At 36.1% G+C, this 22,702-nt stretch overlaps 1 protein-coding gene across 13 annotated transcripts in view; it reads right to left on the reverse strand.

Moving 5' to 3' along the window:
- The window catches only part of PTPRK (protein tyrosine phosphatase receptor type K), a 564,747-nt gene that overhangs the window by 120,821 nt on the left and 421,224 nt on the right, over positions 1 to 22,702 (reverse strand). For all 13 annotated transcript variants that reach the window (XM_055135020.1, XM_055135009.1, XM_055135012.1 and 10 more), the window contains exon 8: positions 82 to 384. In XM_055135020.1, coding sequence (XP_054990995.1) covers positions 82 to 384 — 303 coding nt within the window. The remainder of the gene's footprint in view (positions 1 to 81; positions 385 to 22,702) is intronic.

The raw sequence follows: 22,702 nt of genomic DNA on the forward strand, positions 1-22,702 counted from the left end.
TTTAAAACACATATAATTTTTTCTACTTTTAAATGAACTTGAAAATTGCTACATTTGAAAAGTAATGAAGCCTGAGCATACCATCTTCATCAGTTTGAATAATCGTCTCTTCACTCTCTTTTCTGCCCTCCGGATTAGTCAGGATCATCTTCAGGCTGACATTCGTATAAGGTGGCAGATGGTTCACAACATGCTGAGGAGCTTTGGGGTCCATGTCCAGACAGTCTGCCTTGCTTTCATTGTGACCACGGAAGTAATGGTAGCAGATAGTGACATTAAAAGTGTGGCAACGAGTGATGTTGTAACCCAAAGATTCCCAGTCCACAGCAATGCGCCTTGCTTGTATTTCAGCAATCTTTAAAGTCTTGGGGGTTCGCATAGGTTCTGAAAAATAAATGTAAGGTACAAACAGCTGTCAACTTTATTGTGAAGAATCTTGGAAAATTCTAACACTAAGCATGACATACCTAGTACAAACAGAAAAAATTGCAAGTCATTATTTAGTCTCACATTCCTTCTTTTTCCATGGTGTTATTATAAAAATTTTGTCAAAAAACGTTTATCAACAGGAAAAGAAGTGAAATGCAAAATGTCAAGGACCCAGAGTATTCATAAACTTAGAAAAGAACCTGAGAATATGGATACAAATGCTTTGGAGTTGTTACTGACATGATTGCCCAATTCCTTGTCTTTATTTTTGTCATTACTGAGCAAGAGAATTGGGTAATAAATCATAATGAATAAGAGTCAACATGCTCTGCTCTATGATTTGTCATGTCACTAAGCTATGCTATGTGCTAATTAGTCTAATTGTAACACTAAACTACCATTTACCAAAAATGACGCAGATATTAATGAACATTTATTATTTCAGTAATGATGTTGTTCATCAAAGCAAAAAAGAATCTAAGAGAAATTACAGGAACTCATGTGGATATTCATATTGTAGTCTATCTTTCTAGATTTCTATTTTTTTGTTTTAAGGAAAACACTTAAGTCTGATAATCCATTCACTAGCACCCAAATCAAACTATCATGAATTTCCATTCAACTGGAAAATGCTGGCAGAAGGAAACACTCTAAAGACTCGAGTCCATTCATCACTGCTGCCCAAGTGTATTCTTCACTCACGCAAGACTAACTCTAATCGTCTAACTTAATCAAAATAATGACTCTCTGAAAGTCATGGTGATGGCAGAGTTTATATGGTAAACAACCAATACACATCATGGCAGTAAAATATTCAATTTAATGCATTAAACTTTAATAAATTCAATTAGCAAAGAGTTTACATTAAAGAGCAAGGTGGAGGTACTGCTAGTACGTCCTTTAACATTTAAAAAGTCCAATTATGATGTCTGGAAAACTTTCACTTTTAAGTTAAACTCTCAGTTGTATAAAAATAACCGGCATGGTACACAGATGGTAAGTCCATATTGAGAATCCAGGTCAGTATAGTTAATGTGCAACCTGATGTATATTCTGGTGGTCATCCAATTCAAAACCTTACAAATACAAAATAATCCCTGGAAGTTAATCTTTCATAAAATCCAATACTTAATCTTTTAATACTATATTCTAGACTTCTAACAGTTCACAATATGTAGTCTCCTATGCTACCAGTTTTGTTTTATATAGTTTATCTTAAGCACTATAAGTGGGCAAGAAGAAATATGGGCTACCTAGTCATTAAATGTATGTCTAGCTTTATGCTAATAGTTTCTGCTATTAGGTACAAAGTTGAAATGAAGAGTGGCTGGATAGTCTAGCAGCAAGGCATTTGGGCTGCACGGGTCCCAGATTTGATCTTCGACACCACATATGGTTTTCCAAGTACCACCAGGAGTAATCCCTGAACATAAAGCCAGGACTAAATTCTGAGTGCATACTGGGGTGGCCCAATTTCTACCCACAGCAGGAAAAGAAAAGTGTGGTCAAGACACATTTCATTGAGTCTAACGATTCTGAAAGCACAGACTTTGACACCAATGCCAATCAGCTCAGCAGACATTTAGGTAAGTAAGCCTAAAACAAGTCCCATTAAAACAATTTTTTACAGCCTGCAGGGCAGCAAAACTATCCTTCTTCAGACCTCCCAAAAGACTGAGGATGTATGGCTCTTCTTCAAGTACCTATTATGAATGGAATATTACTATCGTATCAAAGCAGAAAGGTCTCTGTCTGTCCCTCTGTCTGACTGACTGTTTCTCACTGAAACTAATCAAACCCAATTTAATAATAAATACAAAAGCTCATACACCAAGTGGAGTTTATTCATGGATGATGGTTCAACAAATGAAATATACCACACCAGCAGAGGATATCTAAAAGTAATCCCTCCTGCTAATGGAGAGATAGTCCAGCAATAAAGATGCTTGCTTTGTATGCAGCTAACACCAGATTCAATCCCCCACATCACACATGATTCATCATACTTTACCAGGAGTAATCCCTGAGCACAAAGCTAGGAGTAAGCCCTGAACACTGATAGTTGGAGTACATTCCTTGCCCCTTGTAATTTGCTCATATCAAAAGACATAAAGTTAGATTTGGACAAGATATTATATCTGCTTGTAATTAAGTAACTCAATAAAATGTGCATAGAAGGAACATACTTCAATATAGTAAATATCTGTAAGACAAACCTACAACTATTATTACAGTCTATGGTGAAAAGTGAAATATTTTTTCTAAATTCCTGCAGAAAACAAGGGTATCCACTTTCACTACTACCATTCAATGTCTGCAATCAAGAAATAAAATAAAATAAAAAAAGATTCAGGTTCAATAAATAACACTATAACTATTTGTAGATAATATAAAACTATACATAGAGAAATCCTAAAGACCCCACTCAACAAACTGATGAAGCAGCAGGCCAAAAAGTCAATATGCAAAAAATCAAAACCAAACTATTTCTAGACGTAAGCAACAACTAGAAAATAAAAATGTTAAGCAATTCTAATTTAGGACCCTATAGAAAAAGAGAGAAACTGGATCATTACCTCACACTCTACAAAAATTTAATGTAAAATAGATGAAAGATTTTTGGATGGAAGATATCCCACCATAAAATACTTGGAAGAAAACATTGGCAAGGCACTCTATGGTTTTGGCTCAGAGAAGTTTTTGGCTATCTGATTCCAATGAAAAGAGAATTAAAAGCAAAAATAAATGAAACTGCATCGAACCAAAGGCCAACAACAGGAATTAGATACACATTGATTTTTACATTAGTCTTTATAAATAGCAAATACTTGAGACTATTCTACTAGAATGAAATTCATTCAAAATTCTATCAAAGATAAAGAGATCAATGATAAAATTAAGTTTTTCATCCAAATCAATCGTTCTTCTCCTATAGCAATAGTTGCATTCCATTTCTAAGATATGAGTATATAAAGAAAAATTTAAACACTCAGAGTTGGAATAATTAAACTGTCAAACAAAGTGAAAACAGAAAAAAAAACCACCCTGCTCATATTACACTAAGATATAAACAGATGGGCATAAGTACTTTCTGGGTATATTTTTTATTCTCTTTTTGTGCCACTCCAAATTATATTCAGGCACTACATCTACCTTCATCCTTAGGGCTCACTCCTGGCAGTAATATGCAAGAAATCAGGACAGAATTTCTGGAACGCAAAGCATGCATTCTAGTCCTTTGAGACCACAATGATCTTTTCTGGGGGGCACGGGGAGGGGTGCAGGGGTAACGCATGTGGCAATGCTTAGGGCTAATTCCTGGCTATGTGCTCAGGGATCACTCCTGGAAGTGCTTGGGGTACTATATGAGGTAGAGGTATAGAACACAGGTTAGCTGTGGACAAGAAAAGCACCTTTTCTTTTGTAAAGAAATAGTCTGTTGTACTATTTCTTTCTTTTCTTTTCTTCCTTCCTTCCTTCCTTCCTTCCTTCCTTCCTTCCTTCCTTCCTTCCTTCCTTCCTTCCTTCCTTCCTTCCTTCCTTCCTTCCTTCCTTCCTTTCTTATTGAATCACCATGTGGAAAATAACAATGCTTTCAGGCTTAAGTCTCAGTTATACAATGCTAAAATAACCATCCCTTCACTAGTGAACATATTCCACCACCAAAAAAATCCCCCAGTATACCTCTCATCCCCCACACCTGTGTAACTGATAAATTTCACTTTACTTTGGTTACATTCAATATTTCAACAAAAAACTCACTATTATCGTTAGGAGTTCCCCACTAGAGTTAGACCTGCTGTGAAGAGAAATGAGGTTTTGGGATTTTGTATTTTAGCAACTAAGTCCAGGGAAATTTCTTCCAGAAATTGGATCACTGCAAGCTTGTAACTGTCATCTGTGGTCCTCATGATATGGTGGTCGCCACGCCCTTCCCCCACGGCAAGAAAAAGACGAGAGAGAAAAACCTTTCCCCTCCTGGGCAGGTATGGGGCCACGGCTTAGTTTTCAGTCTGGAGATATTTTGCAATGAGCTGCTGGTATCAAAAGTAGTTTAGCTGGCCTCTGGAGTCATGCTCCTGCAGCTGTGGTGAGGCCACACCCATGCGGCCCCTGGGATCACATTTCCTTGGAGAGCGGGGCTGGTGCCGCCCTGTTGTACTATTTCTCTAGGTCCACAAATAATAATGAGTGCTAAATAATTTAAAGAAAAATTACAAAAAACTACTCGCCCCAAGACAGGTGATACACAGAAGCATCACAAAAACCAATTCGTTTAGCAAATACACAAGCAACCATAATAATGGTTAATTAAAATATAAGCTATATGAAGCAAACATTATATGAAAATATTTTAAATTTATCATCCATCTAGCCTGAAACAAAAATGGATTGCCCACTATATAAAGAATAAAGTTCCAGGGGGCCAGAGAGGTTGTATAGTGGGTAAGGTCCTTGCTTTGCATGTGGCAGACCCAAGTTTGATCCTTGGAACCGCTTATGGTATCTCGAGCCTGTCAGGAGTGATCCCTGAAAGCAAAGCCAGAAATAAGCCCTGAGCATTGCCAGGTGTAACTCCACATCAGCAACAACAAAAATACATTCTAGGTCACTATAGAGGATAGAAAGTCATAAAATATTAGTAGATTTCAAGAAACTCAACAGTTACTTAGTAATGATAAGTTAAGAAGAAGGATCAATCATTAAAGTAGTGTTACATAAATAGAATAGGACAGGAACGATAGCACAGCGAGTAGGGCGTTTTCCTTGCACAAGGCCGACCCGAGTTTGATTCGCCCGTCCCTCTCAGAGCCCAGCAAGCTACTGAGAGTATCCCGCCTGCACAGCAGAGCCTGGCAAGCTACCCGTTGTGAATTCGATATGCCAAAAACAGTAACAATGAGTCTCACAATGGAGATGTTACTGGTGCCCCCTAGAAAACAGGACGACAGTGCTCTAGTGCAGGTAGAACTCAAAGTTAAGGTGGTAAAGGAGAAAGAAATATGCAGTCAAATTTTCTAGATCATTGTATGCAAACTAATCCAACATGCTTATAATTAATGAATAGGTTACTGAAACTGGGTGTTATCTAGAAAAGGGGACATAAAGAGTGTGAACAGGAGAGAGGGCTTGGCCTCAAAGGGTTGTTTAATCTGCCTCTTCAAGCACCAACTGCTGGATGTGACCATCAAACAAAAATAAACAACATCAAAGCAATAATTGAGAATACAGGACACAGGAGAGTAATTGTAAGACCTTAATACCACATTTTATATATTCAGAAAATAAGGCATTGTGGGGGAAGAGGAGGCATAAGGAATTAAAAACAAAGCAAAAAAAAAGCAGGTGAAAGAATTAGACTTATCAGAAAATCCAGCATTTCCTATTGTTCTTTAGCAATAAATCTCAACTATTTTTAATTACCCTATTGACAGATCTGCAACCAAACTGGTTGTAAAGTTCTATGACATTCATTTACAGTAAATCCATAGTAAACATCATCTGATTGAATATAAAGGTATACACAAAAATAAATTCCAGTCTTCTTTATCTTTCCTCCCAATGTTAATTGGTAAGGTGCACTAATATTTCCTATTCTATGTTCCCTTTTTATTTTCTAGTTGCTATAGTAAGATTTTCACAAGATAAAAATGAAATGGCAAATCATATATATATATATACATATATATATAAAATTGAGGACCCACACGACACAATTAGCAAGGAAATAAGTGAAACAGCACTATACTTAAATTTTAAATAAGTGGAACATAGGATCTGACAACACGAATTTGTGTCAAATACTTAACCCAACTAGATAAAACACAATGAAGACTACAAAACGAAGAACTACTTAATGAGTCTTTGAAGGTTAAAAAAAAAAAAAAACGCCACATAAGTACTGAACGTGTCAACTTTGTGTCACCTCTTAACAGCAGTATAATTTAATAAGCAGTTTCAGATACGAGATAAAAAAGAAATTCAATTTTTTGGGGACATGCTAAACAATACGTGACTTGGCAGGTCAGTAGCTATGTCCGTTTGCAGAGATAATCTCTAGTTGTTCTGAAAGGGTTGAGAAAATAAAGCTTTAATGTTATAAGAGAATAGACGACAGGGATCCCATTTCCCTAGCATCAGTTTTTAATGATAAATCTTATTATCTAGCTGTCAGTCAGAGAAAAGTAGATGATGTCCCAAAGCTCATGCCAAGAAAAAATAAATAAATAAAAGGAAGATCTTGTCAAAGATGTACATAAACTACAAACACTGAAGCATGGCAGAAACTCCATGCTCCTGGCTGCCTTTTCACCTGAAATCTTAGAAGCTGACTGCAAAGCAAATTTCCATCCCATTTATCAAAACAAATACAAAGAAAATAACAGTCTTGACTGCCAGAGAAAATATTTTTTAGTATGAAGTAGAAATAATTTAGATAACATTTTTGAACCAAGGACATCTTTAAAAATATTTAGGGAAGAGAACATTGGCCTATCTTGAGGGAGGAAAAGAATATCTTAAGGACTGGGGGAGACACTTTAGTTTTCCCTTTTGGTGCTCTGCATTTTTATCCTTTTCCTTGTAGTAAGGACTTAGGGTAATCAAGATTTCGCATTGCACATCTTTTCAATCTAACAGCATCATTAGTCTTGCCAAAAAGATTTTATCTGCACTCCCATGGGTCAAATTGACTTAATGACAAGTTGGTGAGATGACTTGATTAGTACTGTAACATGAGAGAGCCTCGGGTACAGGAATAATCACAAGCCAACTGTCAGCTCTTTTGGTTCTCTCGCTGTGTTGCTAAAATGACATTCTGGACTCAGGGGATAGAGAGGGACAAGGGTGCAGGGCTCACTCAGCTCTCAAGCAGAAGCACAGCAATATTTACCTAGTAAAGTCAAATGCAACCCAAACATATCACTGTCACTGTTCTCAGAGCCTCGTTGAAGTTTATCAGGTAATTGCAATAACCCTAACATTTGCATCATTTTCACAAGAATGCCAAGAGAATTGTTCAATTTTTAACGAACAGTAATACCAAAATGACATGGAAAACTAGGCCAAGATAATGCTTTTCCCAATAGATACTTCCTAATGAATGCCTGATTGTGGATCCTAATTCTCAAATTATTGGCAATTGAGAATTCCTGGAACATTAAATCAAGATTTTCACCAATTTTTATGCAGGGCTATGGTGTATTGAAAGATGCATGCAAGTACAATCGATGAATCAACTTTAATTATCTCTGATACTGCACAGACTAGTCATGTGGTTTTATTTAAATAAATCAGAAAAGCGAAAACATTCTGTACAGCTGCCTATACTAGAGTAGAACATAAAATAGAAAAAACACATTTATAGATGAAAATAAGTTTATTTCTACTGTATAAAAAGGATTTTTCATAAATATTTATAGCATAAAACATAAATAAAACACAAAAAAGGTAGATTGATTTGTACATATACCTAAAAGTATGGAAAATAACATTTTACAACATGTAGTCTATAGAATAACAAAATGCTAAAGGGAACTGTTTATGCCTTCTTCCAGAAAAGAAAATAAATGGTTCATTTAAAACTTGTATTCTTTTAAATGAGGTGAGAAGACTGTATGCCAAACAAGTTGTTGACTCACAATATAAATTTGGAACATTTTCTCTCGTAGGTCAGTCTGAATCACACCTGGTGGTGGTTTGGAGCCACTCCCAGCTCTGTGCTCTGGGACTGGCTGCTCCCAGTGGTTTTGGGGCACCATGTGGAGCCAGGAATCGAACAGGGGTCAGCTGCATGCAAGGTAAGGGCATTACTATAACACTTGTGTTATTATCTCTCTGGTGCCAAATTTGGAAATTTTAATTTGAGGAACAATAATACAAGTAAATTTAATAGGTTTTATTAAACTCAGGAGCCAATACAAATAAACTTAAGATTCCATTTCTGTTTAGTAATTACAATAGCAGCTCCAGTTCTTCACCATATCCTGTATTTAGGTTTTGCTAAGTGGTGGCAGTTCCCCCACCAAGGAAGAGTTGACCAGTCTCCAACCTTTAGTTTGTAACTTGTCTCCAACTAGCTTTGGTCAACAAATTAGCAAAAGTATGGTGTATTTGGAGCTCAGCCTATATCAGAAAGGTCTGTGAGCTTCACTATCGCTTGTACCCCTACCAGCACTATCTGAATAACAAATATTTGTGGAGCAGAACTGTGTGCACCCTCAGTTGTGTCAGCAACAAAGGTTTTGATTAGTCAAAGGTCAACCAGCAGGTCTGTATAATTTATGGCAATGATCATCATTTTTATAGGTGATTATCCTAAAGGGGAACTACTACATGCTTGCTTTATGCCTGATGAGATATATGATTAGTAGTTCAGCATTTTGATATCATTTCTAATCCTAATCTCTTTTATTGTAATTAATGACCTTGTATTTCTGTGTTGACTATCAGTGAGATAATCATAGGATAGCACTTAGAATTCTTTCTCTAGAAATGGATGTACTGAGGCGCTCATGCAATATGTAGCATTTTTTCTTTTTTGGGGGTAAGAATAGGAAACACCGTTTGACATAAGAATAAAGTCTTACGGCGTATGCTTAAGAAAAAGCATTTTAAGAGGCTGGGGAGATAGTCAAGTGGTATATGCTAAACCCTGAGCACTAGGTGTAGCCTTAATGGTTTCCAAGCACTGATGGATAAGATCTTTATATGAAAGAAGTGAATATGATATTAAGCATATTAAGGAGGAAAAAAACCACTTTGTTGGAGGGTATGGAACCTTATATGCATGAAACCCGATAATTAACCATATTGTAAATCACAGTGCGTCAAATTAAAAATTGATTTTTAAAAATCATATTCAAAATGACTTTAAAATGAAAGTTTTTTGTTCTTTATGTTCCTTGAGGGTAGTTCATTTCTTTACTACACTCCCAGAGACTCCAATCTATTAAATATTAAGCTAGCAATTCTATAAACAGTACGATATCAGTGACTGGGGGATGGAGAGATAGTACAGTGGCAGTGCACTTGCCCTCCATGCAGCTACCCAAGTTTAATCCCTGGCATCCTGAGATCCTTCAAAAGTGATTTCAGAATACAGAACTAATAAGATGCCCCAGGCATTTCTGGGTATAGTCCCAATACTAGCAAAAACAAACAAACAAACAAAAAAGTTGTCAATGTCTTTTTCTAATCTATAATGCAATAGTTTTTAGTATTCCACTCAATCACTGCTAGATAAGTCACTAGTTTCTCTATCAATGACTTTGTATGTGTATATAAAAGTGACTGTGCTTTTAAAAAAGTTTCTCCTTCCCCTTCCCTTCTTTTGCTTCCCACTTTCCTCCTTTTCCCTTTCACTGTTGTTGTATAATCTAGGGTCACACAGGCATTTGGTTAAGGAAGCTATACATTTAGATGTGTTTGCTGATACTCTCCTACTCTGCTTGTAATGGTCATGGGTTTGCTGTGATGCTCAAACGGGGTTTGCCTGTTTGCCTGGGGTCAGATGCTGGCCATATAGAGTTCACACTGGTTTTCTCAGGCTAACAAGCATTATAACATCTCGGGCTCAAAACAGCTGGTTCCTGGAACCATAGCTGAGCATGCAAGGTAAGTGTAAATCTCTAAGTTTATATGACTACAGCATCCCTAAGGTCCTCATTTTCTTGCTCCTGCAGGTTTCATTTTAAAAATCCATAATTGTTTTCCATTGACCACATAAGTAGTGAGTTACCCAACTGACCCTACGACAATTTTATAAAGCATATTAGTTCATAAAATATTAAGAGGCTCCATTTTAAGTAAGACATGGAAACTTTACTCCACCCTCAGTAAAACAGAAAAATTACATTATAAATCACATTTGTAGTACAAAAGAAACAATTTGTTTATAGGACAGATGATTTTAATAAATCAATTTAAATAAACATATTTGTGTTTGCTCACATTTTTGGAGGAGAAAAGGAAGAAACTTCCTAAATTACAATATAAAAAACTATAGTATACTTTTAAAAAAGTGTATATAAATTTTAAAAATGACAGCCACTATTTATATTTTTTAAGGCATTCGATGTTTTAAAATGGAAGCCTTAGATTTAACACATTTGCTTCAGGCCAACAGAAAGAAAGGTAGAGACTAAAGAGTTGATGATTATTTGTCTATTTCCTTTTTTGAAGCCACAATTTATTCTTTGCTTTCATGAATGATTAACAGCTTACAGATCCTTCACATGTAATCAATAGTTGTGAAGTTTTATATTAGGTTTAGAGATTAGACAGCCTTGATTATAAATTTTATCGATTTGTACAGCTTAGCAGCAGAAATCCCTGTACATTTTTCAGAGATTAAATTAAAAGGAGATATATGGCCTACACACTGTAGAAATGCCAGTGTGATTATAAGGTGTGACCTCTTTATACTCATTCCTCTAGATGAATAAAACCCATCTAGTGTAGTAAAACATGAATCAGAATGTCAACAAGCATCAAGCTGAGATAGTAAACACACTGAGAAAGTGACAAAAGAATTACAATACTGCAGGCAAACCTGCCTACGACTATAATTAATACAGGAGACTTACAAGGATTAATTACTCCAGTTCATTTGTAGATTAGGAAATTGACAGAGATAAGAACAATGAACTCCTGAAACTTTTAACTTAGAAAATATGAACCTATATTAAAAAAGAAGATTCATGATCTCCTTTAAGGTAAAGAAATGGCATGATTTTTGTTTTTAAATTTAGAAAATAAAACCGAATTGAGGAAATAAATATGACCATTTCATAGTTGTTGAATGATTCAATGACTACAAAATTCACAGTGCAGTATGATTTAAAAATGAATGCAGTAAGAACAAAGAAGATAGCGAAGGCAAGGAGAAGAGACTGGCCACAAAATTACTGGTGGAGGTACTTCTCAGAGCTCTGCAACTATAATACAATGGCTCTACTATTAAAACTATGATACCCCACCACCTCCGCCACACACACATAAAAGAAAGACAAGCAAAAGGCAAAAACAAACAAATGAAAACTTTTTTAAGGCAACACTGTATCTTCTATGTCTACTGTTTTAAGGTAAGTTTGTTGAGAAAGAAAATAGATAGCTGCACATTCAGAATACTGGGGAGTTATTTTGCCCTTGAATGTTCTACTGTGGCTTTCTGTTCATTTCACCTTGTTCCTTTGTGAAATGACCTTTCATCACTGTAACTGAGTACTTCACAAATACATGTAAGTCTTATTTACTTGACAACACTTAAGGCAGAAACAAGTAATAAGTGATTGACCTTGAAATGCATTATGACGAATTCATTTTCTTAGATATGAGAAAATATTTACCAAGAAGTTTTCATTTGTGGACTACCTTGAAACAGTGTACAGGGCTAGACAAGAGTTCTACTTTGTTTACACAGGACTTCAAAAATAAGAAATCCCTTTAAGATGCACAAATAAGAAAAGAAAAATCTATTTCTATCAAATGTTAGACAAGGCATCTGATAAATATCTTGCTTTTAGAATCTAATATTTTCAAACAATTCCACAGGTAAAAACCAAACTGATTTCAACACAAATGATAACCAACTTGACTACTTTATTTTATTTCTGCAAACAAATTAAAGTAAGACTAGAGAGTTCCTAATTTCGGGTGTTTGTAGAAAAGTGCATGAAGAAGAACTGTAGAAAGATACAGATGATTTTATTATTTAATTTCAAAAATAATGCTGTGTACTGGATTATTTGTTCCATATATACCTAAGTATAATTACAATCTTTCATTATCCCATCTGTAACACCAGTTCCAAGCCATTTCTTGAATTCTGAATTTCAAATGGTCTATAAATGTTTTCTTCTTAACGCTCAAACGTAATACACAATACAGTTTGAACTTTTCACAAGTGTTTTATTCTATGTTTCCTGATTTCCTAGACTAAAACTTTAAGGATACTGTTGGTTATTCTATCCCCACATAGCCATCATCACCGGTGCTCTACCAAAAAACAAAAACAACAACAAAACAAAACAAAAATGTGAAGTATGTTCCTACTACACCAACTAACTTAAGCAAATATTTACCAAGTAAATACAAATAGACAGACTCACTGCTTAGGAAATGAATACAAGGTATGACTCCATTCCCTGTACAGCTTACAAAGTTCTGATTATACTGGCCTACCAGAACCAAGCTGTGCTAATGTGGCAAGAATAGAATTCTGTTGAGCTCAAAAGGCAAGTAAAAAAGATTAAAACTCTGTGAGAAACAACAGTGTTTTAAAATGGTAGTTTTTTCGACACAGCAATGACAAACAGTTATTTTCCAAAGGATAAGTAGAGGTTTTTAAGAGAAGGGAAGGGAGAAGGAAGTGGACGTAAAAGGCTCTAGAAAGAATGGTTTTGTAGAGAATACTCTCCACAAACAAATTCAGATAGACTAGGAGAGCTACCTAGATTCTAGTAGCTATCACTCAATGTAGAGACAAGCTTTTCATGGAGAAAGAAAACTTTTGCCTAAAATTTCCGAAGAATTGCAAACTAAATTCTAGATTTATATATCTATCAATATAATTGTCTAAAGAGCCTGGCAAGATACCTGTAGCTTATTCGATATGCCGAAAACAGTAACAATAACGGGTCTCATTCCCCTGACCCTGAAAGAGCCTCCAATAGGGCAGTGTTGGGAAAGACGAGTAAGGAGAGGTTGCTAAAATCTCAGGGCTGGGACAAATGGAGACGTTACTGGCGCCTCCTCCCAAGTAAATCTATGCACAATGGGATGACAGTGATACAGTGAAAAAGCATCTCACAAAACATCCTCAAAACTAAACTCCTCCTGTTCCATTGCCTATTTCTTTAGCAATCTTCCTCACCTTAGTAAATTAATTTAGAATTCCAGTTATTCAGGTCAAAACCATTGAGATAGGTGAAAGCTTCCCCTGATCCTGCAACTCAATCCATTTCAACATCAATTCAGTCAGTTTTTTCCGTGCTTATGTTTAGAATCTGATCATTTATCACAACTTCTCTCACTGTCATTTCTATGTAGCACTATTCCTTAGGATTGCAAGTAGTGAATCTTAGAGAAAAAAATTACAACAAGCCCCTCTCAAGCTTCTTTTTTCAAGTAGGTGTCACATGGATTCTGAAACATCTTCAAATGACTGCCACCAACTTAGACTGAGAATGAAATTCACCCTGAGGTTTTTTTGTTTGTTTGTTTTAAGTCCTGCAATTGCCCAAATTGGTATTGGTCTGAGGTCTGGCAAAAATTTCCACCAATCTGCCAGAGCTACAATGATATCTAGGTGCACGTAAACACCCGCTGTTCATATCCACCTGGCACCCAACTAACTCCCCGTCAGCCTTTTTCCACAGTTCTCAGACTCACTCATCAATCAAATCAGAAACCTATTCACCTTAGGCAAGCTATGTTTAGTCGCCACTCGGCCTCCACTTCATCTCACTCCCTTCTCGGCCACAGGGCTTATTCAAACATCACAGACTTAGATAAGACTTCCTAGATCATATTATGAAAATCCATTGCTCTATTTTTCTCCACAGCATTTACTACCACTGTGTAGCATTTGAATTCCATTTACGTATCTTTATTATTATCTGTTTTCACAAACTGAAATGCTTGCTACATAATCACTATTCAATAAATATTTGGACTGATAAATGAATGTAGAAATGCATGAATGTATGGATTAATGATATTTGTATATTCTCTAGCTAGTAAATTTATGGCACATTACAAAGGGTGAATAAATTTTGTGCTCATTGAAGGTTACTTTCAGAATAGTAAAGTTGTACATCTGAAATTATCTGTAAAATTAAAATGTAGATTATACACATATTCTAGAAAAAAAACTCCACATATTTTATCCTTAAGAAGAAAAGTAAAATATTCAATTGGATATTTCAAGGAACTGGAAAAAAATCAAGTGATAAGTAGGGAAAAGGATATTATATGTTTTTGAAAAACTAAGGTAGAAAATGTTTGGTAGAATGCAATATATATTTAATGTTGGAAATTTCAAGTTATTTAAAATTAGTCTATCCTAAATATCATGCTAGTTTAATGACACATATTTTGAAATGTATTTTGATGATTTTAGATATCTTAAGTACTTTATTATTTTCTTAAAAATAGAAAGTTCCTTCAGGCAAGGAACATGTTTAGTATTCCATACATTTCTTATTCTGTGCTAAGCACAGAGTTAGAAAGTGATAAATATATTAACTTTACGCAATTTTACCCTAAAGGAGTTGTTATGAAATCTAAAGCTTTTTACAAAAAGTATCAAAATAAATTTTATCAATAGACATAAACTTCATGAAGTGTAGGGATGTTACTTTCTAAGTATAGGAAGAATAGCATTGGTAGAATCAAGTGTTTGATAGTCTAGCTTAAAATTTAGAGGTTCTATATGAATTAAGTTTCATTTATAAACAATTGATTTTGTTTTAGGTTACACTGAAGAACAGATGGAGTCATTAAATACACATTAAAGCTCTTTTCATTCTTATAAACACCTGAAGACTTAGTTCCTTGATTAGGGCCTACATTAGCATTGTACCATGAACTTACTGTCAATCATGCCCTTCCTTCCTATTTTGGATTATGAATACTTAGTCACTATTTGAATTTATACTAGCCCATTTATTATGATAGTTTGCAACAAACTTCTTAAGTTTTTGCCTAGCCTCCATTCATTAAAAGACCAGATATGTGTATAAAATAGATTAATGGGAATGGCATGTAAAACTCAGTTTCTAGTTACATAAGTGCAAATTACTGAACAGATAAAACATCATCCCCAATCCTTGAAATGGGATGCAAGAATTTCATACCTAGCTCAAATTTACAACAGTAGAATACAAGATAAGATAATACAGCTAAAGTGCTTAGAAAAGTATCAGGTACACTTTAGGGATATATTGTGCCATTAATTTTTCTGTATTATTGTTACAAGCATTATCACTTATAAGTCAAGTGAAACATTTTGCAAAGTTTTCCTTGCCTTTACTCTAAATATAATTATATGTCAATGGCAGCTATTTATCAATCTCCTAATCCACATGCAAAAATACAAACAATTATGAGATTTTAGTAGCTTAGATAAATTTGCTTTTATTAAAAAAAGATTTATTGAATCACCATGTGAAAATTTACAAAGCTTTCAGGCTTAAGTCTCAGTTATACAATGATCGAACACCCATCCCTACACCAGTGCACATATTCCACCACCAAGAACCCCAGTATACCTCCCATCCCCCCACCCCGCCTGTGTGGCAAATGATTTTCACTTTACTTTCTCTTTACTTTGATTACATTCAACATTTCAACAGGAAACTCACTATTATTATTTGAAATTTCTCCCCAACAATCAGACCTGCCTAAGAGGCAGCATTTGATAATTTGTTTGCCATTGCTGAGAATGAAGATCATATTATGTTTTGGATTTCTGGTATTTCAGTAACCAAGTCCAGAGAAATTTCTGCCAGAAATTGCATCATTGCAAGCTCGTACCTCTGTTTAGTGGGCCTTATAAGATGGTGGTCGCCACGCCGCCACCGGGGAAAGGAAAGGCCAAGGGAGATAAACCTTTCCCCTCCCGGGGCGGCATGGGGCCGTAGCTTAGTTCACATTCTAGAGACATTTCTGCAAGAAGCTGCTGGTGCCAAAAGTAGTTAGTTGTTTTGTTTTTTTGGGCACACTTGCCTATGGTTAGAGCTTACTCCTGGCTGTGAACACAGGGATCACTCCTGGTGAGGATCAGAGAATGACAGCATACAAGGTGCCAGGGATCAAAGTAGGGTTAGCCACATGCAAAGCTAGCACCTGATCCACTGTACTATTTCTGTAGACCCTAAAAGGTAAAATAAGAAAGCATAGCTTCTATATTACATTGCCTCTTGCATGTTCTTAAAAAGTATATGTACTAGCAAAGAAATTCAATTTGAAATTAAAAAAAAAGCACTAAAATATAACAACTTTAACAAATAGAAAACTTTTCTAACATACAGAAAAAACTTTTCTGCCAAAGCAAATCCCTAGAGCCTATCCACTCATATCTACACAGGGATGCGAACTCCTTTTCCTTTACAAATTAAAGTTTCAATATATCATTATACAGTAGTATTAAAAATTTCATGAAATCTTGTTTTGAATATAAAACCGTAGAGAAATTTGTTTAAAGTTTTGACTACTCATTTATCTTCTAAATGAATGGTTACTCAAGGACATTTTCAGCAAGGAAATGTCTTAACCAAAAGGTAGCAATTTATAATATTCTACTATAGTCGACCATTTGACTGAAACATCTTAGTGTCTTCTACAAAATACTTTGGTTAAGAAAATACAACCTGAGGATCTCTTAAATACAGATTACTAGAAATTCTTCAAAATTTGAAATAAATATGCAATTAATTTTTGATTAATCTGGAATTATAAGGATATTTATTATGACAAAAATCAAATCAATACATTTTCATAAAATAATCTGAAATTTTAAGTAATTTAAATTCAACTAATCTACTAATATCTCAATAATACATTGGACATTTGTTGAAAAATTACAAAATACATGGTAGATATCTAAAACGTCCATTAAAGGTAGTACTGAGGCACTGATTATGTTCAATCTAACTCATTTCCTTTTGAGAAATGGTTAAATTACGACAATCACTTTAAAATATAGTATGTGTAAATTAGTTCTTTAGTTTTCAATGAATTAAGTCTAATCAGAAGTCTATATTTGAAAGACATATGAAGTAACACTCCTTAGAGCATTTATAGTATGTCTAATATACCACCAGATGTCTTTTTTGAGGGGCCCTGACTACCTAGAGACAAATACCTGTCATCCAAGAAGACACCCCTGAGGAGAATTATCACTGGCTCTCAAAGCGAAACCCACAAGGTCATCAGCCACAAACTGAAAGACAAGCTTTCAGATTTGAAGAAGAAGATGGACAGAAATAAATCTATTGCAAATCTCTGAGTTCCAATCTCCCCTCTTCTTGGCCATACTTCTGAATCTGGAGTTTTTGCAAACATGTTAGACATGCTGGAGCCTGCTCTGTCTTTCCTGTGATCTCCGAAGCTGAAGGGTATTGTACCCTCTGAGGTCAAAGCTTTCAGAGGAATTAATTCTGCCTTTGCACTCAGAAAAATCACTCCTGGCCGGGCTTGAGGGACCATATGGGATCCTGGAGATCAAACCCAGATCTGCAGCGTGAAGGACAAATGCTGAATACACTCTACTATCTCTCTGGCCCCAGGACTTTCACATTCAAGCCAAGATGGCACTGACACTGCCGAACCCCTCACGCTCTCCCGAATCCGGTTCACCCTCCACCTTAAACAGTGTGCGGCTCAGCATGCCAGGTATGGAATTCTATGCATGATCCCTGGTGGTACTCTATGTGTGATTCCTGCTGAACATCGCTGGCTATTTTGCAAGATTCGGACAGAATGGTATCTGCAGGGTATGAAGAAACTATGTGGTGGCCACAGTGTTGCCACCTGCCTAAGTCGGGCCCAGTCACAATGCCATCGGACATAGAGACATGGTGCCAGTGAGCACTGTGGCTCATCCACTGTGGGGTGCTGCCAGCCAACCACTGGATGACCTGGGACTCGGTGCAGGTGTTCAACCTGGCACAAACCCTCTGTGATAGGGCCCTGGCTCTATAAGTTGTTCAACAACCTCCAGGCGCACTCCATCAACCTCCATGTGATCAACCTAAGGCCGCAGATGTCCCAGGTATTGCCCAGAGACACAAGCAGGTGCATGTTTGTCAGTGTGCACATCGTTACAACATGCCAGTTGACTAAAAGCTTACATTCGGTAGACTGGGAACACCTGTAAAGGCCGCCCCAAAAGCCTCCATCCCTCTCAGAGAGCCTGGCAAGCTATCTGTGGCATATTCGATATGACAAAAACAGTAACGGCGATTTACTGTTCTCATTCCCCTAACCCTGAAAGAGCCCCCAATATGCCATCGGGCTACACTAGCATGCAACAGGGATTAATGGAGACATTACTGGCGCCCGCTGGAGCAAATGGATGAACAATGGCATGACAGTGATACGGTGATATACAAAATAGTTAAAACAAATATTCAAAGTTATCACGCTGGGTTTTTGATGTGGCATACCTGGTAGCTCTAATAATCTCTAATTTGAATAATTTTTAGACATGCATTAGCTATAATATTAGTCTTATGTCTTCGAAGAGGAGTGTGCACTTTTTGTGAAGTAAAGAACTATCCTGTTTCTTTGCAAGCAATAGGCATCCTAGCACAATGTCACATAGGAGAAACTTGCTTAAAATCAACTTATTAAATGAAAAATGAATCCAACTTCATTAGCTTTCATTAAGTGAAAATCTTAAGTCTGTTTCCTGGGAAGAAAAACACTGTATCAATTTGAAATGAGTGCTCTGTGAGTAAGCAGAAACATGTTTTAACCCCAAACAATAAAAAATGAAGAGTGATAGGAAAACAAATGCTATTTAATATTCTTTTTAGTGTTCGATGCCAGAGACTCAAGACATACAAATCATGGACTCTACTACTGAGACATGTCTGAAGCACATTTAATCTGGCAACTTCAGTTCAAGTTAAAGTAAAAGAAAAAGAAAAAAGAAATCAAGATAATGTTAAATGGAAGAAACATCATTACTTTAACAGAAGCTAAAAGAAAACTGCAATAAACGTACATTGATTTGACTTATTTAAATCACAGCCATTATCTCACACTTTTTGAAGACAATTAAAAACATCTGTATTAAATAACAATTTTGAAAGCTTGGAACAGGAGTAAATTTAAGTTTCTTTAATAGAAAATCCACACCCTTACTCTGGTTCTGCATCTTTGGGTAGGATCTTATATTGAGGAGGAGAACTGCAATAGTACCTCCTGTTGAACAAGATAGAAACCCTCTCAAAGGCCAAGGATGAGGCAACAAGAAGCTATGAGTGCACAATTGTATCCAAACTAATCTCTTCTTTCTAATTTTCTTTCAATTTTGTATGAATTTAAAGGGGTCTCCTACATGTTTCATCTTATCATGAAACCAGGCCAAAGGCTCCAAACAGTGAAAACATACATCAGTCAAAAAAGAACTTATTCCAAAGCACATTCCTATAAGCCAATGTTTTGGTTCATTACTGAATTGAAATTAAACAATACACTTCCTGTTGTTTTCTCTATATAATACCAAAATAATCTAATTCAATCATTTTATAGTAAAAAATATTAGCCAGAGTGATTATATACTTGTGAAAACAACAGAAATAACAAGAGGCAAAACAATTTAAATTTCTAAAGTGCTTAAAGTGGGAAGGGCAAAAAAGGCATCTGTGTGTGTGTGTGTGTGTGTGTGTGTGTGTGTGTGTGTGCGCGCGCGCGCATGTGCATGTTGGCAGCAATAAAAAAAGTGTTGAAGTGTTGAATTTAATATTTATAGCCATTAAAAAGGAAGATCCGGGACACCACTCACCCAACTTAATGAAAAATGAAATTCAGATTAGAAGGGTATTTACTAATTGACAGTTCAGCAAGAATTTCAAATCTAATTTCAGTATATTCAAAAACACTTGACAATTACAAACTTAATATTAATAAATCTGAAAAATGTACAAATTATTTACATTTTCCAGATTTATATCTACTACATGTAAAGCATTCTACAGAAAAGATGTAACATTTACTAAAGAATTTGAAAAATGTAAACTGCCTACTATGAGCCAGCAATTAGATTAAACTTGTACTGTCTATTATTATGTAACTCTATAACCATCAGAAGATCTGCATGCAAATGAACATCTATATCAGTCATCTAAATTAGCGAAATAAGTTGCAGCTGGCATTGCCCTTTTCCACTTTCAGAAGTTTGCAATGTAAGATAATGATTTTTAATGTAACCCACTTACATTCTTAACGTTTGTTACATTATTAATGGAGCACACCTGCCATTAAGGATCATGCTGGTCCACTTTCTTATGTAAGTTAAAAAATAAAAAAAACACTGTCAGACAGCATGTTAAAACTGCATTTTGAGTTTGCCTTTTTTACTGTTACTTTTAGAAAAATGTATCAGTGTCTCAGAATTGGTTCATCAACGCTGCAAAGCAGTGATGAAGTAAATAAAATAAATAGGAATTGAGCATTTAAGATTGAATGTGAAGTTTTTTTCCATGATCAATAGATTCCAAAGATGAGAAGGAAATAAAACAGATTTAAGACTGGTTTTCCTAGATGAAAATGCACAAGCAAATTAACAGTGGTACTGTGAAGCCTGTAATGCAAATGATAAAACATATCACCAATCATTTATTCTTTGATTAGAGAGCAAGAAATAAGAAGTGGGACAAGGGAAGCACAAGTGCTGCTGGGAAAACTGGACAGCTACATGTAAAATAATACCAGGAGGTTGGCTCCATGGCTTAGAAGCTGGCCTCACATGCTCGGGGAAAGGCAGCCTGGATAGAGAAGGGTACACCAAGTAAAATGTGGTTGGAGATCCCACACGGTAAGTGAGATGTGTGCTGAAAGTAGACTGGAGACTGAACACGATGGCCACTCAATACCCCTATCACAAATCACAACACCCAAAAGGAGAGAGAGAACAAAATGGAATGCCCTGCCATAGAAGTGGGGTGGGATGGGGGGAACGAGATTGGACGGTGGGAGGTATACTTGGTTCATTGGTGGTGGAGTATGGACACTAGTGGAGGGATGGGTTCTCGAACATTGTATGAGGGAAACAAAAGCACAAAAATGGGTAAATTTGTAACTATACCCTCATGGTGACTCACTAATTAAAATAATACTACTACTAATAATAAAAATTAACTCAGACTTCTATTTAACATCATGCACAAAAGTCAGATCAAAATTGATTAAGTATCTCAACATCAAACCCAAATTCATAAGGTATATGGAAGAAAATGTAGGCAAAGCCCTCCATGACACTGAAGCTAAAGATGAAATGCCACTCACCAAGCAAGCAGAGGCAAAGATTAACAAATGGGACTATAATAAACTAAGAAGCTTCTGCACTTCAAAAGAAACAGTGACCAGGATACCAAGGCAGCCTACAGAAAGGAAAGGTTATTCTCTCAATACCCTTCTGATAAGGGGTAATATCAAAGATAAACAAGGCACTGGTAGAACTTTGTAAGAATAAAACATCTAACCCCATCAAAAAATGGGAAGAAGAAATGAACAGAAACTTCCTCAAAGAAGAAATCTGAATGGCCAAAAGGTATATGAAAAATGTTATTCGTCACCAATAATCGGTGAGATGCAAGTCAAAATAATAAGATATCATCTCACACCACAGAGACAGGCACACATCCAAAATAAGAAAAACCAGTGCTGGTGCGGATATGAGGAGAAGAACTCTCCTCCAATGTTAGTGGGAATGCCGACTGGTCCAGCCCTTTTGGCAAACAAGAACATTTCTCAAAAAATTAGAAATTGTGCTCCCATTTGACCCAGCAATACCACTTCTGGGAAAATACCTTGGGGGTGCAAAACACACAATAGAAACACCATCTGAACCCCTATTTTCATTGCAGCGCTGTTCACAATAGCCAGAATCTAGAAACAACCTGAATGCCGGAGAACAGATGATTGGATAAAGGAACTATGGCACATTTATACAATGAAATACCATGCAGCTGTTAGGAAAAATGAAATCATGAAATTTGCCAGGAAATGGATGAATAAACATGGAGAGTATCTGAGTGAAATGAGTCAGGGGGAGAGGTACAGATATAGAATGGCTGCATTCATTTGTGGTGCATTCATTTGTGGTGTCTTAAAAATATAGTAGAAAACTATTATCCAAAGCCAGGGAAAACAGGGGCTCGGAGGACTAGTCAATGGTTGGAATCTACCAGGGGTGTGTGTGGGGTTAAGGAAAGATAAGATAGAGAAGGGGCTGGTATTACAATAATAGATGGAAATGGTCAAGCTGGACAAGAAGTGAGTATAAAGTAGGTAAAGGTGAAGTAGGTAAAGGTAAAAGTACTGAAAGATACATGATATCTTTCAGTATCTGAACTTCAAACCACAATGCCTAAAAGAGGGGCGAGAGAGAGAGAGAGAGAGAGAGAGACAGAGAGAGAGAGACAGAGAGAGAGAGAGAGAAACAGAGAGAAACAGAGAGAGAGAAACAGAGAGAAACAGAGAAACAGAGAGAGAAACAGAGAGAGAAAGAGAGAGAAACAGAGAGAGAAACAGAGAGAGA

The sequence above is a fragment of the Sorex araneus genome, chromosome 4, assembly GCF_027595985.1.
Source record: "Sorex araneus isolate mSorAra2 chromosome 4, mSorAra2.pri, whole genome shotgun sequence".
Lineage (NCBI taxonomy): Eukaryota > Metazoa > Chordata > Mammalia > Eulipotyphla > Soricidae > Sorex > Sorex araneus.